Consider the following 19,668-nt stretch of genomic DNA (forward strand, 5'->3'; position numbering starts at 1 on the left):
CATTCTGCCTTGTTCAGCGGAACAACAGATGTGACCCCAAATCCTTGGAGGCTGTTCACCACAGAGCACAGGGAACACATTGACTTCCCTGTGTTCCTCACCATCAGCCAATCATCTGTGAAGGCCAGTTTAAAAATGAACTAAATTATCCAAGGTGAAAGGGGATACGCCATCCTCTTCCACTGTAGGTTTTAGCAAATGTTCTTCTTTGTATCTAGCGAACATCCTGTAGACTATAAAGGAGTAAGACCCAGAAAGCTTTCATTAGCATTGCTTTTAGAGCAGTTGAGACTTCAGTTTAAAAAGGTAGCTGTAATAATAACTAATAATAATAATAATAGGCTTTAAATCAGAGTGTTTCACTGAATAATATTTTAAATAATTCTCATTTAGGTATTATTTCATGTAGTTGCTAAAAAATCACAGAGCTTGAATGTGCATTGTATAATCATTTATATTTAATTTTAAGGACAATTTTATGCTAAACATAATCTTAAGTACTGTATATATAAAATACATATGGCAAATAAAAACAATCTTTGTATCAGCTAATTTCCATGACAGCGTGCAAGTCACAGAGCGATTTTTATACAACCCAATGCTAAGCTTTAGGATTTAGACATCTTCATGGTCCTATTTTCATTATTTCAAAACCTCCAAAATATTTCAGAATAGTCATTAAAGACAATATGTTATTATAGCAATAGCATCCCAAATGATCTCTTATGTCATCGATGCCGGTTCCTTTGGAACACGTAGAGTTATTTAGGCATTTCCTCAGTCCCTTTTGGGATAATCTGTAGTTCAGCTGGGTCCCTGAGCATGCTTCAGATCTTTGCACATACCTACTTTGTCTCTAACCATCTGACCAAGATGTTTCTGTTATAGTCCAGACTGAAGGGTGGGCAATGGTCTAAGTGACCTCAAGGGTGAGGGAGAGCAGCTTTCCTTCCAGACTCGTGAGTCCTCCTTTGCTTTCCAAATGCTCAGTGGTTCACCTCAGAATCCTGCTTTGGTTAAACAGTTGTATGGGGATTGTCAGGACTGAAACCAAGTGGCCCTCAGAACCAAGATTAGAATCCAGGAGCTTTCCAGTGTTAATTCAGAGTCATAGACCACCTCAACATCTGTCATCCTACCAGGGTCTCCTTTCAGTAACTACTTAATGGGAGTGTTTGTCTCAACTCTGCATTTCCCAAACCGAGTTATTAATCAGACCCATCTCCATGTCCACTGTGAGTGAGACAGGCATAGTTCAGGCCCTCGGGCTTGCCAGGAGGGCAGTAAGCCACTTGTTTTTCTTGGCAGCTACCTTTGTCTGCATGTGGTTCCTTCTCTTCTTTCCTCAGACCACAAGATTCAGATTCCTTGGAGCCTAGAGGACCCTCAGAACGATCTTCCCCTTGGCTGCATTCTGTAGCAAGTACCATGTAGTTTAACCCTTCTGGGTTCTTGGTTTCCATTAGAGCAATTGGCACACTGTCATCCAAATTCACACAAACCATGTTGCCATCTTCATCTGTGAAAATAATATATATATATAAAAGTTATTCCCGCATCGATTTGATTTCCTTTATTTGCATACAGGCAGTAGGAGCACTATAACACCAACCTTATACATGGGTTCAGCAAACATTTATAGGAGGATCACTAAGGGAACACAAAGATAAACAAGACATGCTCCCTGTCCTTGAGGCTTATACAGGGGAAAAGCTCTACCCGAGGGGGTGATGTGTGCTAGAATGAAGGAACTCGTAACATGTGGGAGAGCCCACAGCTGATTAACTCTGCCAGAATAGGTGGAGCAGGTCAGGGTCTTTGTGACAGAAATTAAGAAATCATGGCCCCTTCTGTCTAAAGTGCTTACCCTTCCATCCTGCTACTCCAGCTCATCTACCTTTCAGGATGTATTCCTTTAGATGACCTAATTCAAACATTCATTAAGATAATATAATGTATGGGATGGCTGCTATGTGCCAGGCTGTGTTCTAGGTCCCGACGGCACAGCAGTGAATGAAACAAACTTGTTTGTTCTTCGGGGTTTACATTCTAACTAGGGGAGACAGACATAAATTAGCAGACAAGTAAATTTATGTCCAATGGTAACAAGCACTATGATGGAAAATTAGGTGGAAAACGAGCAAGAAAGTAATGGTGGGAGAGGGTGTTTATTTTTTAAAATCTTTATTGTTGAAAGTATTACATGTGCCCCCTTATTCCCCCATTGACCTCTCCCAGCCTGCCCCCCCAACCCATGCCCCTTACTCCCCCAGGCCTTCACCACCCTATTGTCTGTGGCCATGGGTTACGCATATATGCATACAAGTTAATTGGTTGATCTCTTCCCACCCACCCACCCTCCCCTGCTTTCCCTCTGAGGTTTGGCAGTCTGCAAAGTCCTCTTTCATGAGGCAAAATTCTAGTAGAGACCTGAATTAAGGGAGAGAATTTGCTGTGTGGCTATTTTAGGAAGAAGATTCAAGGGAGAGAGAACAGTAAGAACCAGGGTGTGGCCAGAGAACAGCGAGGCAGCAAATGTGGCTGGCCCTCCTACACCATCCTCCTGGGACAAATAGCATATAAAATCACTAACAGTAATTGGCAAATTTAAAACCAGCGTGCTCCTGCCCTCCAAAGGCTGTTAGGAAATGGACACTGGCCTGGCAAGTTATGATGGCAGGATGGAGGTAGAAGGAAAATGACATGATACATATTATTTACAATAAAAATTGTTGTTGCCGAAACCGGTTTGGCTCAGTGGATAGAGCGTCAGCCTGCGGACTGAAAGGTCCCAGGTTCGATTCCGGTCAAGGGCATGTACCTTGGTTGCGGGCACATCCCCAGTGGGAGGTGTGCAGGAGGCAGCTGATCAATGTTTCTCTCTCATTGATGTTTCTAACTCTCTATCCCTCTACCTTCCTTTCTGTAAAAAATCAATAAAATATATTTTTAAAAAATTGTTGTTAACAGGCACCATTCTAAGCTATTTACATAGAGTAACACATTCTTCTATTAAGTAAACACAAGTATTATCCCCATTTAGGAGATGCAGAAATTGAGGCACAGGGGGGTTAAATAATTTGCCCAAAGTCACACAGTTGGAATTGGAACCCAGACTGTCTGGCTCGAGTCTGTGTCCTCTTATTCACCCTCCCCAAGGGACAGGTGACGTTGCTGTGCTGTGTGAGGAGGGCCCACGTGGGCGGGCAGGGGGCCCTACAGGAATCCTTGAGAAGCACAGACTCAGACTGTGTGTCTGATGGCAGGGTGGCAGCAGAAAAATGAACAGCCAGAGGGTAACTGAGCTTCTTCACAATTTTGCTCTTATTATTATTTCTTTCTCTACTTAAAGGCTGACCTTCTTACATAACAAAGTATAAGAACTCTTGCTGAAACCTAATAGCAGAGCTTCTGAAACATTTCACAATATTCTAGGTAATCAAAAAGATAAATACGTAATACAAGATAAATACACACAGGCATATTGTGGGAACTGTTTTTTATCAATACTTTCCAATCATTGTACATTGGTACCTGGATAAAAAAATTATGATCAGAAATAGTATTGTTATTTCATACAGTATATTTGAAAAATCGGGACTATTTCAGTAGCTGGTTGATGGTCCTTCCCTTTCTCCTCCCCATCCTTCTGGCATCACAGCATTCAAACGCACGGGTGAGACCTGCTGGCTGCAACCTCTGCACTTAGCCCTGATGTACATCCAGGTTGGGTTTATTTGCAATGAATTTAAACGGAAATATAAGAAAATGTCCAAGGACTAAGGGAAGCATCATTGTATCTATTTTTTTTTCCCATTGGACTTTAATGGATCTACCTATTTACCAAGTTCTACACCCGACACAAAGCTTATTTTATTGTGAGAGCATAGGACTACTGTTCCTATTCTCTATTATTATGTGCTTTTGTGCCTTTTTTTTTCAGACCCTTCCCACTGATGATGGACAGGATGGCCAAGCTGCAGGCTCACAAGCTCTTTGGCATCATCTCATGTCTTCTTTATCATTCAAACACCGTCACAGCTTATTTCAAACCACGTGAACAGTTGAACAGTGTGGTAAAATATCTTCCCCATAGAAATAACTATCAGATACCAAGTTTGGTTAGTGCTTAAGTGCTGAATATCCATGGAAGATCTAAATGCTATGAGTATTATCAATAGGCACTAATTGCCACTGAGAAACTTATAAAATTCATTTGCTATCTATAAGAATGCCAACAGACAAATTAGGCTGTTCCTAAATGGCTTAAAGAAATTAGGCTAAAGAAAAGTTTAGAATTTCACAGAAACTTAAATCTACAATGTAAGTCCAGCAACTCACTGCCATACTTTTATCCCATTAAATAACATATCAGGAAACTTTCTAATAAAATGTGATTTTAATTTTTTGCCTATCGTTGAGTTATTTGTCAAAAACTTTTATATAAGGCAATTAAATGCTTCATACAAATTCTGGCACCATATGTCAAAGAAAAACCATTAGCTAACTATGTCGTTGGTTCGTGATACTCAGAGCAATATTTAGTAACTTGACCCTGGCAAGCTTTCAGCAATCAGTACATCTTATTGCATAAGGAGACGTGCAGGGGGAGGGAGAGTGGGTAGATTTTTATTTATTTTTGTTTAAAAACTATTGAATAGAAAGCCTGCAGGACAAACCTTAAAACACAGATCCTGAACAGACACAGCATGTACTCGGCAACCCTCCCTTTAAGAGGGAAATATTAAAATAAAGACTTCCAAGTAAAACCGGGCATTCACAGACTAGACATATGCCGGCTGACTGGCTATGTTTAGCACAGCACAGGAGCATTTAGATTTGTTTCCTTTATTACTTCTGGGACTGATGAGGTGATGTTTACACAAATGTTGGGATGAAGTCACTGGGATATTTTTACTAGATGCCCAGATACGTTGCTTCTCTCTCTGTCCGCTCCCCACCCCATTAGGTCAGTAGGACCATGGGATAGGCATGGTATTATTGCTCCCTTTAACCCTAATACCCTTTATTTTTTTCCAAAAAAGCCCTTCCATGGCTTTCTTATCTTCTTATATGTATCTGACAATAACAATGAAGACAGACATCACACTGCTTTGCTAAATATGCAAAGAAGCAAATTATTATTAAACACATTCTCTTTTTGTTGACGGTAATTAAGTTTAGCTTCACCTTGAAAGGAAAGTTCCATGACTTTACAAATAAGCAAACCCTGCCTTTTTATTCCATTTCTTCTCTCTTCTTGGCCATTTTTGTTTAGTTACCTCTCAGTTGTCAAAATTTTTAGTGATTTCCACTTTTCTTACTATTCCTTATCTTCAGGAATTGCATGCATTGTAAATAACAATTCTGTGGCACAGAATTGCTTGTTTCTGTCTAAATTATCCAAGTTTGGTTATATTCCCGGTTAAACTCTTCGTGCATCAGTATTCTGCATAGTTATGCCTGCTTCTCTGTGTTTTTGAACACTATTTAGAATTTTAATGCAGTCTGCCAAAAGTTGGCACCTAAATAACTTTGATGTAACATTAGTGTATCTTGTTGAGTAGGTCACAAGTGGATAACAAGGTGAGGAGAGCGTGCGGGCAGTTCCCTGACCCCAGCCCTGTCTCGGGGAAGTCTGGGAGCATAAGCTGTAGGATAGAGCAGGCCCCACCCCAGCAACATGACCATTTCAACCTTGTTCGGTCTACAAGGGAGAAAAAACAGAAATTTTTGACGAAGAATCAAACTTACCATCAAAGCCCTCATTTATGACTCCACTGGGGTCCGCTTCTTCTCTGCATTGTGAAATACTGTTGGAGGAAATTTTTCTGAATAACTGAAGCTGGTCTTGAATTTTATGGAAAGTAGGTCTTTGGTCAGGTTCCTGAGCCCAGCACTGGGTCATTAAATTCCACCTGGATATGTAGGTAAAGACATGAAAGTGAATGGTGATTGGAAGTCATTAGGCAACCCTTACTGATAACATAACCCAGTAGGGAATTTTAGAAGAAAGAGAGTTTGAATTACTGCCAGTTTTCCATAATTAATATAAATGAACCAGAACAAAGTTTTTGGTTTCTTATTTAATACTAGTCTGCAATGTTACTATCTTTATTAGTTACCACCTTTTTTTTTTTTTTGAAAAGCTGACATTATTTTAACAGTTATTATTCCAAATAGATAGATAGATAATAGATGGAAAATGCTCACTTATCACATAAGGAAACCTAGAGCTATACAAATTATTAAATACTAAAAGGACTCTACATTCATACCTTAATATCTAAAACAAAAGCTAAGACTACTCCAAGCCACACAGATATTCAGTGGGATAACCAGGGGTTTAGAAACCAGATTAGATTCTATTGGCTTTACTCTTCATTACACTGTCAGGTTAATTAACATTCAGTTTCCCCAGACATAAATAGCTGGTTGATTAAATATCACCTTTCCCTTAACAGTTGTCTGAGAAATGTCTGTACAGCATGCCTAACCAATATGCATTCATTCATGCATTCATTCATTCATTGAACACTTATTACGCCAGCATTGTGGCACCTGTCCTCATAGAAATACATATAGTAAATGTAAGAAGGTGATAACATTTCTCTAATTACAATTCATACGAGCAGGAAAAAATGTAGCTCTTTTATACTGTTTGTAATTAATTAGGTCTTTTTCAGAGCCCCCAGGTGGCAGAAGAAAATTAGCATCAGTTATGAATGCAGTTTAAAATCTAGTCCAATTCAATATTTTAAATAATCTTGGTAGGCAAGGCTCAGTCTTTCCTGAATAATAGCTCAATCTCTCTTATTTTTAGGCTATTTCTACTCCTTCCCTCTTCTCCCAGATGGTGTCAGGATGGATGTTGGGTGAAAGTCCTGTGTGATTTACAGGGTCACAGCGAAGCATCCTTTGGACCCCACTGCCCCTTGGATCTTCACAAGTCTCCGAGTAGAATGATCAGGAATTACACCGAGTGGGTGGTCTGGCCCATCCTGCAGGCACCAGCTGCTATCTGCTGTCTATGATCTCTGTACTTTGTCTTGGGACCCTTCCCCAATGAACTGGTTTTCCCTTTTCTCTTTCTAACCATAACCTTTTTGTCCTGAGACTACATTGTGTCTTATATCTGCCGACAAGGCCCAGGGAATGCATTCCTGTCTCTGCTGCACACCCACAGGGTACTCCTTGGCCTAATCTCTAGCTTTCAACAAAATGTTCACACCAGGGCCCTAGCTGGTTTGGCTCAGTGGATAGAGCGTCGGCCTGCGGACTGAAGGGTCCCAGGTTTGATTCCAGTCAAGGGCATGTACCTTGGTTGCAGGCACATCCCCAGTAGGAGGTGTGCAGGAGGCAGCTGATCGATGTTTCTAACTCTCTATCCCTCTCCCTTCCTCTCTGTAAAAAAGCAATAAAATATATATATTTTTAAAAATGTTCACACCAGGTGGGAAACAAAGGAGGCTTAAAAGTTCACACTAGACAGCCTCTGTGTGGACATGCCATTCTACCTCCTTCAGGATGCTGGGTTTCCATGTCATTGTGGGGGGTCCCCTGTTCAGTGACCTCCGTGCCATCCTCCCACACTGGGAGGAGTGGGCGGTTGCTCCATGCCCTTGATGTTGCCCACACCTAATCTGACTGAACCCCACAGAGGAGGATGCAGGACCTAGATATCCAACATCCTCACCCTCCTCCCTCTGCCTGTCAGGCCTCTTCTTCCTACACGTCTCCAGGGCTTAGCAGGAGTGGTATTTCTTCTCACTTCCCCTTTTTTATTTGATCAATGTCCCCCTCCTTTTTTTTTTAATTAGATCATCTTTATATAGGATTATAGGTTCTAGTTACCAAAACTGGCATTTAGTATATTAACAAGGAGCTAATGGATTTTAGATAACCCTCTCTCCTCCAGGCTTGGTGTTCAAGTCTACTGACTCACTGAAAAGGTCAAGTACCTGCGTTCTCTCTCTCTCTCTCTCTCTCTCTCTCTCTCTCTCTCTCTCTCTCTCTCTCTCCCCTCTCTCTTTCTTTTTGGAGCTGTAAGGCAGATTGGGGGCAAAGAGAGAGAAACTTATAAAGAAGCATAAATTGGGAAGTATTTTAAAATATTAGGACTACTATGTCAACAGATAATTATAAAATAACACATTGCACGTTCTAAAAAAAAAAAAGCGCTAAAGAAAACAATGTGAAATCTAATAAAGATGGAACACTTTTGGTGAGTTGCTCACAGAAGGTCTCTCTGCAGAGGTGACATTTAAGCCAAAGAACTTTGTGGGAAAATAAGATGCTAGTCATGGGAATAGGGTGGGGATGGGAGTCAGTGAACACCCTAGAAGAGGAAAAAGCATGCGTAAATTTCTAAATTTGGAAAGAGCTTGGCACATTGTAGAACCTGAAAGGAAGCCAGTGTGGCTGCAGAGCCGTCATTGAGGAGGAGAGCACACAAGATGAGGTCAGAGGAAGGCGAAATCACGCAGGTCTCGGAGACCAGGCCAGGAGCTGGATTTATGACACTACAATGGTAAGCTGTTGAAAGTTTTTAAACAGGCATGATTTTCATGTTTTTAAAGGATTACTCTAACTGGCTACACGTTAGTGAAAAATGGGTTGTAGAGGGGCCATTTGGAAGTCACAAATTTATTACAGAAGACTAGCTGAGAGATAATGGTGGTTTGGACTAAGGTAAAGGCAATGGAGCTACTGTAAGTATATATTCCATCATAGTTGACAATGATCCGGAAATCATTATGGGTATTGTATTTAAAATAGCTGGTATCTATTTTAGGAATTATAGTTTCCATTATAATGTGGTATGCAAATTCTATTTTCATCTCTTTCATTTTTTGACAAGCACCTCAGGCTAGATTTAGTACTCAATATGAAGTACTGTGGGGAGACCTGATATTGGTCTATTTTCTAGTATTGATCTAATGTCTTTTCACATTTATGACAAGGAATTTACATTCTGGATATAGAATGCCAAATTTGGCTCTATGTTTTTAAAAATTAGAATCATGGCTGAGAACCTAATCTTTTACATATTTCTTTATAATCTGTGGCATTTAGAAACAGGGATGATAAAAAGATTCCAATGGTTAGATTTGAAATAAAATGTTGTTAAATATTTTAAGTAATAGTTAAAGTAGAATATTGATGACTAGTCTAAGAGTTATTTTAGGAGGTGAAGGGGGGAAGTAAAGTATAATTCTCCACAGGAAGCATATCCTGAGAAAAAATACAGTTATGAATCAAAGATATTGGCAAAGAATAGACTCTCTCAAGACCTGTCATACTTCAATTATGAAGTTTTTACTTATTTTATTTATTTATGACTTGCCTCATTCTACAAAGGATTTTAAGACACTTAAAGGAGATTATTTAGGATAGAAAGGGAAAAAAAAGGCAAGAAGGAAGAAGGAAGAAGAGGGGGAGGAGGAAAAGGAGAGAGAAGCCATCTTTACAGTTGCCACTTGGCCACACTGCACCTCACCACTTCACACCACCCTCCTAAAGTTCAGCCTCTTGTTTAATCTATAGAATTTATGTAAGCAGTATTACTGTTTTTCATCTACAGAGACTTAATTTACATGGAATCTAATCATTATTCTTAATTTTATGATGGTAAAAACATTTGGCATATTTTAGATAGTGTATAAACCTTTCTCTCCCACATCCAGGGAAAAAATGAATACTAAGTTGCCCTAGATTAAGCAAAAAGAAACTCTATAAAGTAAGTCATTTAAATTAAAAGGGTACAACCTGGGCCCTTAAATAGCATTAAGCTCAGAGTGGAATAAAATGAAGAAGCTTTCAAGAATTTAATCCTGAAAATACATGTTTTTACATCTTTCAGGTAAATTAATAACAACAACTATTCTTTTGGCATAAGGGTATCCTATCTAATAAAGAGGGAATATGCTAATTGACCATCACACCCTCATAAAGATGGTGACACCCATAGCCAATAAGGAGGGAATATGCTAATTGACTGCCATGCCCTCAAAGATGGCTGCACCCACAGCCACGAGATGGCGGCACTCAGCCCCGCCCAGGTGGCAGCGCACGGCATGGCCAGGTCCGCCCCCAAGTGGGTCCGGCCGCTCCACTCATCTGCCTCTGGAGTCTCCCAGTACCCATACCCCCCAGCTGCCGAGGGCTGGCCCGAGGCACAGGCAAGCCTCAGATGGCAGCTGCCCAGTCGCCCAGGGCCAGCCCAAGGCACAGGTAACCAGGGCCAGGTCGAGGCTTGCGCTGCTGGCAGTGGCAGCAGCAGAGGTGTGATGGGGACATTGCCTTCCCCTCATCGCCAGGTCGCCTCCCACCCCTGAGGGCTCCCAGACTGTGAGAGGGGACAGGCCGGTTTGAGGGACCCCCCCGTCCAGTGCATGAATTTTCATGCACCGGGCCTCTAGTTTCCTTATAAATAGGCACTTGCCATAATTCAATATCATGCATTAGAGACTTGTATTCACTTATACTTACAAATACTCAAGCATATTAGTCTAAATATACATATAGGTACTTTACTGTTGTTAAAATTTACATGGGCTGGATATTGCAGCTCTACACAGATACACACTCATCATATTTGAAATATCTCATTCAGCTAAGTGGTCAGGTTCAAATTCCTTCATTCACAATTGCCAACCCTTTACTCCTCTTTGCCTCAATTCTTTTTCAAAATACCAGGAGACTCATTAACCGTTCATTTTTAGTGTCTATGAGTAAAGGCCTTGGATTCAGAAAGCAATTCAAATTCAACAGATAAAAACTCCATGGCATCTTTCCGTTTTAAGGAAATGAGTGTCTATAGCACAGGAAATACTGATTTTAAGAACTCCCTGTCTCATTATGACAATCCTAGAGGGACTCAATTAGCATCTAGGTGCACATAGTTTTCAGGGTAAAATAAGATGGTGCACCTCATCTTCTCCCATTGTTGCCGCCTCCATTTGAGAGACTCCCCGGGAATTCCAGTTGCCACTGTAAGAAGTCTGTCGGAGAATCCCAAAGAGCTCTCTCTTGAAGTAAGTTGCCCTTTGAACCCGTTTCCTCTTGAGAATGGTATGGTTGTTGTGTGAACTGAAAGCTGAAGGGAATACCTAGGACTGGTCTTTCCACCACACATCCCAGACTATGGGAAGAAGAGCAGAATGCTCTGAACTTCTGCATTCCATTAATAGTTGAGTACAGCACAGCTCCCTATGGGTTCACCTGACCCAGAGTGCATCCAGGTGCTGGGAATTTAAGCAGTGAATAGAAGGTGCAGGATGGCTCAATGCAGACTTTCAACCCTCTAAGCTTGGCCTGTGATCTCAGAGAACGGCTTCAAATAAAAATCAGTTCCCTCTGTACTCTAAGGAGAGTAGTTAATCTTTATCATGACAACTTAAGGCCTGAGCCAGATTGAATGGCATTGCTCAGAGCTCCATTTCCTAGCACAGCTTGTTTTCCTGCTGGGCTGAGGGCATTGTTTACTTTTTCATTACTGATGTTCAAATGAACTTCAAAACCACCAATGGAAATTTTGGTTTCATGAAAAATACATTTTTACAAAAGTAGAGCAATAATGTATCCAACTGAGTAATGAAGATAAAATTATGTAGAATATTATCTTTTCCTAGCACTTTCCTAACATGCATTCTCCCTCCTCCTTCCAGTTGCATTTTGATACCTTTGGATTAGAATAAAGTTCAACAAACCAACATTTTTTTTTGTTTCACAATAGATAATTTGTTATCCACTTCTGTCCTCCCCAAACTATATAAATGAACACATCAATCAAAATGTATAACAGTGATTGATACCATACCAATGATTCCTAAAGTGCCTATGTCAGGTAAAATTCTAATAGCACAATGAAAATTTCATGTGACTGAAATCCTGGGGACATTTTCTGAGTGCTATATATATATATATATATATATATATATATATATGATGTAAAAATAATAATTAGGTTGCTAATTATTTAACAAAAATGTGTTTCATGCTTAGGTATGTTGGGGTATTTTTTTCTCAAACTCTAGATCAAAGGTTTTCAAATTGTGTATAATTTCTTACTCCTAACTTACAGAATTTCTCCCCATCTCCCCCAAATACCTAAAGCATATTTTTAGTCACTGTCACCAAACTTGTTCAGGTCTGTGTATACCTAATCTCCCTGCCAATATCCCAGAGGCTGTAAAAGCTAAGCCGAAACAATCAGTGATTCAAATCTTGTTCTAGCTAGGAGATTTAAATAATACAAACACATTCACCAGTAAAACATCCAACCAAGGTGCCCAGTACTTAATCATCTTTTGGCTCCAGTATGAATCATCCTCTAAATAACACAACATAATCAAGGCAGTACAATCGTGGTGTGTATCCGCATACTGCTAATTCCTCTTGCACTCGTCTGTACCACAGAGTTTAGCACTTTATTACATGTTGGCTTGTTATCCAGCTGCTCCACGTGTGCGTCTTTTCTTTCAAAATACAATCTGCGATGTTGAAAACTCATGCCCCTGTTTTAAACACCTCTGTATATCATACAATCCTTAGCATGGTGTCGTGCACATAACAGAGGAATTTATACTTGTTGCTTGTATGTTCTTTCAGAAACTTCTTGGGTAAAACACCTCTTGGGAAAAGTCTCAAGACGATATTTCTGCTGAGGTTGTTCACAAGAACATGGATTAGTACTCAGCAAAATAACTTGTCTTGTTTTTCCTTTATAACTAGATCAAAATCACCAACTCTTTGAGGATCACAAGGTTATTAAAGCTTAATAGTGGCTAGGATCAATTTGATAGAGTTACTAATATTTAGTCATTACATGTTTAGATCATAAACAGATAACAACCTCTATAATTTTTAGCAGTACTCTATCCCAAGGTCAGCTATGTTAACAAATGCAATCCAACTTTTACACAATACATTCCTACTTAATAGAATATTTTAATTTGCAGATTAAGATATTAGCCAAATCATAGCTTCCAAAATATAATGGTATACACATATACACACCCCACACTATACACACACACACAGAGAGAGCTTTTATTTATTATAATTCACTTAACCAGGAGTATAAATATAGTCTGCTCTTCCAAATTTTGTTTCTGAAGTGAAATATAATGTGTACATATAAATTTTAAAAAATTTAGTAAATTTAATATAAATCAATTTCTATCTTATGTAGGATATACAAACATATGAAGACCAGTTTTCACTTTAAAATACCATACCAAGGAGGCATTAGAGTGCGTGTGCTCATGCTTTTGTTTTTGGTACTTATGTTAACACAATCATAACTTACAGATCATCAGGACAGTTTCTCGGTGGGTCCAGTCTCCCTCCTGTTTGCACATAGTTTAAAACATCAAGGTTAGAATGAGCTGGATAAGGCTGATGACCAAGAGTTAAAATCTCCCAAATCAGAATTCCAAAAGACCTGAGGATATTAGAGAGATAGCTTTAATTCTACTTATTACAAACATCATGTTTACAGTAGTTTCTCCAACATAATACTCCTGGGGCAATGGGCTATATTTTGTGATTGGAATGATTGGGTCCATAAAAGGCAAATGGGAGACTTAAAAGCAAGTTGATCACAAGAATAAGTAGAACAAGCGCCCAGCCAACATGGCTCAGTGGTTAAACATCGACCCATGAACTCAGGAGGTCACGGTTCGATTCCCAGTCAGGGCACATGCCCAGGTGGCCGGCTTGATCCCCAGTGTGGGGCATGCAGGAGGCAGCCAATCAATGATTCTCATCATTGATGTTTCTATCTCTTTCTCATTCTCCCTTCCTCTCTGAAATCAATAAAAATATATTGAAAAAGAAAATCTAACAAGCAACTGCCTACCAGCAGCACTTCAGAGGTGACAGGAATGCTCAGTGGGGACACACACACACACACACACACACACACACACACACACACACACTTTGCTCCTCCTTTCTGGCTGAACCATTGGAGAACTGCAGACCTCCACTATGCAGACATGCTTCCAGGTGAGCAAGAAAGCATTACAGTGTGTTTGTTTTTCTAAGTCTGAGTGCTAGTAAACACGGAGAAGGAAGGTATGAATAAAAATTGGCAGCACTGAACCTAGGTTTTAACTCATCCCCAACTGTACCTAGGGCCAGTTCAGCTTAAAAGTTACTGAACAAATCCTTACATTTTGAGCAGCTCCCATAGAAAGTTTGGGGTCAACAAGCAAAAATGAGGGGTTCTATTAAAATAATAAAGAGATTTCTAAATCTCCCCAATGCCCTAATGTTTTTAAGATCTGTGATTTAAAGCCTACCGAACATCCTCAAATAGTAGGCATTTAGACACACACTTAGATATTAATTCAAAGGTCCCAATTCTTATTAGTCAAAGCCTCTACACTTTGGGGAGTAATAAAATACCTGAAGTAATGTAGCTATTTCACGTACACTAGTAAGACACAGGATCAAAACCGATTGGTGGGAGGTACGTAAGCTGCTGAGACCCAGGAACAGTCCCCTTTAGACATCAACTTTCACTTTAGCTTACGGCAAACTGCAGCCTCTCTGGTCTTCTGTTTTCTCACATTAAAAACAATACACGTTGGAATACTATGCAGCAGTAAGAAAGAAGGCTCTCTTACCCTTGTGACAGTATGGATGAACCTGGAGAATATTGTGCTAAGTGAAATAAGCCAGTCAGAGAAAGGTAAATATCACATGATCTCACTTATATGTGTCAAAATAAACTGACGAACAAAATAGGTCCTGAGACATGGAACAGACTGGAACAGACTGACAGGTCTCAGAGGAGAGGAGGGTTAGGGGACAGGAAGAGATTAACCAAAGAACTTGCATAGCCCATGGACATAGGCAATAGAGTACTGAAGGCCTGGGGTGGGGCAAAAGGGGAGAAAATGGAGGACATCTGTAATACTGACAACAACAACAATCTCTCTATATAAAAAGCCGGTGACTGGAACACCATAATGACCAGAACAACGGGTCGCTATGACACCCACTGCAGCCAGCAAACCGGCCTGATAGGGGGGTGGGACCACCAGCCAACCTCCTGCGGCCCCTCCCCCAGCCAGCCCTACCCCCGATGGGCCCCCAGCACCCTGATCAGCCTGAAGCCCCTCCCCCTGGCTGGCCCCACCCCTGATTGCCCCCCCACCCCAATAGGGGGTGGGGCTGGTGGCCAACCTCCTGAAGCCCCTCCTCCCACCTGGTCCCACCCCAGATCAGCCCCCCCACCCCAACCAGGGGCAGGGCTGGCTGGCCAACCACCCATGGACCCTCCCCCAGGCCACAGGCCCCCGATCAGCCCCCCCCCACTCTCTTCAGGGGTGGGGCTGGCTGGCCCACTACCCACAACCTCTCCCCATGGCTGGCCCCACTTCCAATCAGCCCCCACCACCCCGATTGGCCCGTAGCCCCTCCCCCAAGCCAGCTCTGCCCCCAATGGGCCCTGCCACACCAATCAGGGGTGGGGCTGGCCAGCCAACTTTCCACAGCCCCTCCTCTGGCCACTGACCCCAAATCGACCCCCCACCCCAATCAGGGGTGGGGCCCACCAGCCAATTGCCCTAGGCCCCTTCCCCCAGCTGGCCCAGCCCTGATTGGCCCCCATCAGGGCGGGCCAGCTGGCCAACCTCCCTCCGTCTCCTCCTCCCAACAGGCCCTGCCTTGATCTGTCCCAATTGGGACTGGGCCGGCCAGATCCCACCTGTGCATGAATTCGTGCACTGGGCCTCTAATCTTATATAATAAAAGGCTAATATGCAAATCGACTGAACAGCAGAATGACTGGTCACTATGACGCACACTGACCACCAGGCGGCATACGCTCAACATAGGAGCTGCTCCCTGGTGGTCAGTGCACTTCCATAGGGAGAGTGCTGCTCAGCCAGAAGCCCTGGATCCACGGCAATGCTAAGATCAGGGGGAGCGGGCCTAAGCAGGCAGTTGGACATCCCCCGAGGGCTCCCGGACTGCGAGAGGGCACAGCCAGGCTGAGGGACCCCCCTGAGGGCACAAATTTTGTGCACTGGGCCTCTAGTAATAATAATAAAAAATTAGAAGACCTTTTAAGATCCTTTTCGGCTCTGAGATTGGATGGTTCTGCCCACATTTCTATGTGTCTTATTAAGCTCACCATACATCAGACTGCGTCGTGAAGATTCCATCCATCAAACTTTCCGGAGCCATCCACCGAACAGGGAGCAGGCCTTCTCCCCTCTTTCTATAGTAATCATTTTTGTAGATGTCCCTCGCAAGTCCAAAGTCTCCAATCTTCACTACCCGTGAAGGACTGCTGTAGTCTTTCACTGAGACGAGGCAATTCCGAGCTGCCAGGTCCCTATGGCAAAAGCTATACTTAATTTATAATAATAATAATAATAATAATAATAATAATAATAATAATACAGTTCCAGAGATCAGACAAGTAATACTAGCAGGTCTGTAGAGAAGAGAGACTTTTTTTTTTAGAATTATTGCTATTTTGAAGGACTGAAAATGTTTATTTTCTATATTTTACCCAAACTACAGATGGCTAATGTGCCAATATCCATAGGAACCTGTATCCAGGACCACTGTACCTGTGAATAAAGTGCAGCTGCTCCAAGTAGACACAGCCTTTTGAAATATCTACACACAGGTCTACAAGGTCAACCAAGGTGAGTAAAGGGCCATGAAACTGTAAGAAATGAAAAAGATTAGGCACTTTTCCAATGTGCACAAACCACACATATACATATCTATGTATAAATGGCTTCATATATATGCATGTGCACACATATAAATGATATTATAAAGAAAGTTTTAGTTATGGTTGCAAGAATTCAAGCAAAGAGGAAAAGAACTATATTTATATGCTTTCTTCCCAAATATACATAAAAAAGACCACATTTAGTAAGCAGAGGCAATATGGGACCTTTGCCTGAAACTGGGTGTTAGTTCTGACAGACCAAGATTTAAAACCTGATTCTGCTACTTGTTCATTGTGTGACCTTGCTCGCTTTGCTTCGTTTACTCAGCAGCTTTCTCGTGGGTAAAGTGGAAATAATAAGCCTGCCTTCGTAGGTTTTCACATAAGATATGTAATCTGGCTGGTATATAAAAAGCACTTAATAAACAACAGCTGCTCTCACAAGCAGCAATAATGATAGTTTAACCAGTGCTCACCAGTTTAATTATTTACCCAAGGTCACACTGTTGTGTCAGTCATGACAATGGGCTTGTTCCTCATATGAGCAAAACAAACTCTTTTTCAGGGTCACATCTAAGAGAGCCGGCCCAAATAAATTGAGCCTGTATGGCTACAATGATTTCTACAAGAAAAAAAGAAAAAAGCCAGCTGAAGTTTTTATTAGTACCATATGGGAAAACTGTCCCTTGCCATTTCCCTGCAATTACCCTCGTTCAGGCCTTTATCATCACTGACTCTTCCCAAACTTCCCATGTCTCTAGCCTCCTTGTGCTTTGATTAGCTCATTCCGTTGTGACCCACGCCTGTAGGATGTATTACAGGTTCCTGAGCACAACCTCCATGGCAGCCCCAGGCTGCACCAGTCTCTCCTTATGTCCATTTATTCCCCATAGTTTCTCCTCTCACAATCTGTGCGTGAGTCACACTGGGACATTGGCGTTTTTTTCATACCTGCTCTGCATTTCTCAACCTCTCTTCTATATTCCTGCTATCACTGTTTCATGGAATGCCCTCCTTAGTCCTGATTTCCATCCACATCTTCCACTGAGCATCTATAATGGTTCCCAACCTTGAACCGCCACCCCCCCCCCCCCCCGCCAATCCCTCATAGATAGGGGCTCCTAAGTGCTTGTACATGCCCAGCAAGCTCATGTCTTGTCCCCAAAATAGAAAGAATCCTGATATTCTGGGACTCAACATTGCCATGGTCCCGTTCAACCACACCTCGGTGTGATAACTAGGCTAGAACTTGATCCCTAGAATCAGTCCCCTGCAGTCCTGCTCAGGTCCACCAGATACCAAACGCATGGCCTGTGTCCCAGTGTCCCAACTGGCTCATTAGTTCCTCTGTGAATGGATCTCTGTTTTGCTCTTGGCGAAACCTACCCTGCTTGTGAAGACTGTCTTCACAGAGAATCTTGCTCCTGAACTTCAGTCTGCTGGCTAGCACCCTGTTCTCTGCTGATAGGTTTTCAGAATGCTGCCTGCCTACCTGGATTTCTAAATATCACTTGCTTCTGACCGCCTATGTGACAACCTGTGGGGACGCCTCACCATCCCTTGTTGGGCTTCCTTGACTCCAGATGCTCTTGTGCCTACCATCTATCATCTCTTGCTAACCTCCCCGGACATACTGAACCTCCACCCAGGCCTATCCCTGGTGAAAGCCTTTCACAACTCATGCAGGTGCAGTTTCAGAGAGTTTTCTGTCTCCTGCCTTGATTGGTTCTCCTCTGCTAAGTCTTTCCAGGACTCTTCAGCTGGAACTCACCTCTCTCTCCTCTGCTTCGGCAGTAGACTCTCTCCTCCACTCTAATGGGTCCTCCCATTTTCCACCTTATACGGGTTATTTATCTGTGACTTACCTCCCTCCCACATGACAAGTTCCTTAAAAGCAAGAGTGCCCTAGCCAGTTTGGCTCTGTGGATAGAGCATTAGCCCTCAGACTGAAGGGTCCCGGGTTCAATTCTGGTCAAGGCCACGTACCTCTGTTGCAGGCTCAATCCCCAGCCCTGGCTGGGGCATGTGCAGGAGGCAACCAATCAATGTGTCTTTCTCACACTGATGTTTCTCTGTGTGTGTGTCTCCCTCTCCCTTCCACTCTCTAAAAATCAATGGAAAAATATCCTTGGGTGAGGATTAACAAAAAATAAAAATAATAAAATAAATTAAAAGCAAGAGCCACATACTTCACAGTTGTACAATAAATGCCCAGCAGAGATTTGATAATTAAGTTGTTTTTGAATATGTGTTTTTATTATTTTGATGGCTTGGTTTTGTTTGTTTTTACTTTTTTCCATTGTAATACAACCTTGGAATATCAAAGCTAAAAGTAGCCTGAGAAAGTTTTTAATTTAATATTCCATTTTATAGATGCAGAAACTGAGACTTTGAAAACGAAGGACTAGACTAGTGGTCTCGGCACAGGGATAGGGGAAAAGATGCTTGTGGTGTTTCCTCTAGAATGTGCCTCTGAGCACTCTCTGTGGACAGATGGCTGGCCCAAATGAACTCAGCATGATGGGGGCTTAGAGCCTGGGCTGTTCCACAGAGGGCCCTGACTTTAATCCCGGCACTGAGCACCTAACAGCACCCTGTCCTATAAGGCTGGAGCAAGGGAGACGAAGCATGGAGCCTATCCTGGACAGCTGGCAGGAAAGGCAGTGGAAGAACTGATCACACTTGAGAACTAATCATTACAGCCATTAGGATCCTGGATGTGTGGAATAGTTTGGAAAACATGGATCCATGCTTTCTTTTAGCCTACCTTCATCCTCTCTTCTCTCCTCAAAAGAAAACAAAAACAAACCAAAGCAAACAAAAAAACCTTACAAAAATCTATAGATAACCTTTCTTTTTTAAAAAAAAATATTTTTATTAATTTCAAAGAGGAAGGAAGAGGGAGAGATAGAAATATCAATGATGAGAGAGAATCATTGATCGGCTGTCTCCTGCACACCCTA

At 41.9% G+C, this 19,668-nt stretch overlaps 1 protein-coding gene and 1 long non-coding RNA gene across 3 annotated transcripts in view; one reads left to right on the top strand and one right to left on the bottom strand.

The window, feature by feature from the left end:
• Window positions 1–1,208: 1,208 nt before the first annotated feature.
• ROS1 (ROS proto-oncogene 1, receptor tyrosine kinase) overlaps window positions 1,209–19,668 on the bottom strand; it is a gene marked incomplete at both ends in the record, with an annotated part of 95,175 nt that continues 76,715 nt past the window's right edge. For both annotated transcript variants that reach the window (XM_080663734.1, XM_080663733.1), the window contains 5 exons: window positions 1,209–1,519; window positions 5,755–5,918; window positions 13,313–13,447; window positions 16,151–16,354; window positions 16,596–16,693. In XM_080663734.1, coding sequence (XP_080519860.1) covers window positions 1,209–1,519; window positions 5,755–5,918; window positions 13,313–13,447; window positions 16,151–16,354; window positions 16,596–16,693 — 912 coding nt within the window. The remainder of the gene's footprint in view (window positions 1,520–5,754; window positions 5,919–13,312; window positions 13,448–16,150; window positions 16,355–16,595; window positions 16,694–19,668) is intronic.
• LOC308245842 overlaps window positions 8,418–19,668 on the top strand; it is a 35,578-nt gene continuing 24,327 nt past the window's right edge. Inside the window, exons 1-2 of the long non-coding RNA XR_013960345.1 lie at window positions 8,418–8,530; window positions 16,546–16,673. This is a non-coding gene — a long non-coding RNA (uncharacterized lncRNA). The remainder of the gene's footprint in view (window positions 8,531–16,545; window positions 16,674–19,668) is intronic.

The sequence above is a fragment of the Plecotus auritus genome (genome assembly GCF_963455305.1).
Source record: "Plecotus auritus genome assembly, chromosome: 4".
Lineage (NCBI taxonomy): Eukaryota > Metazoa > Chordata > Mammalia > Chiroptera > Vespertilionidae > Plecotus > Plecotus auritus.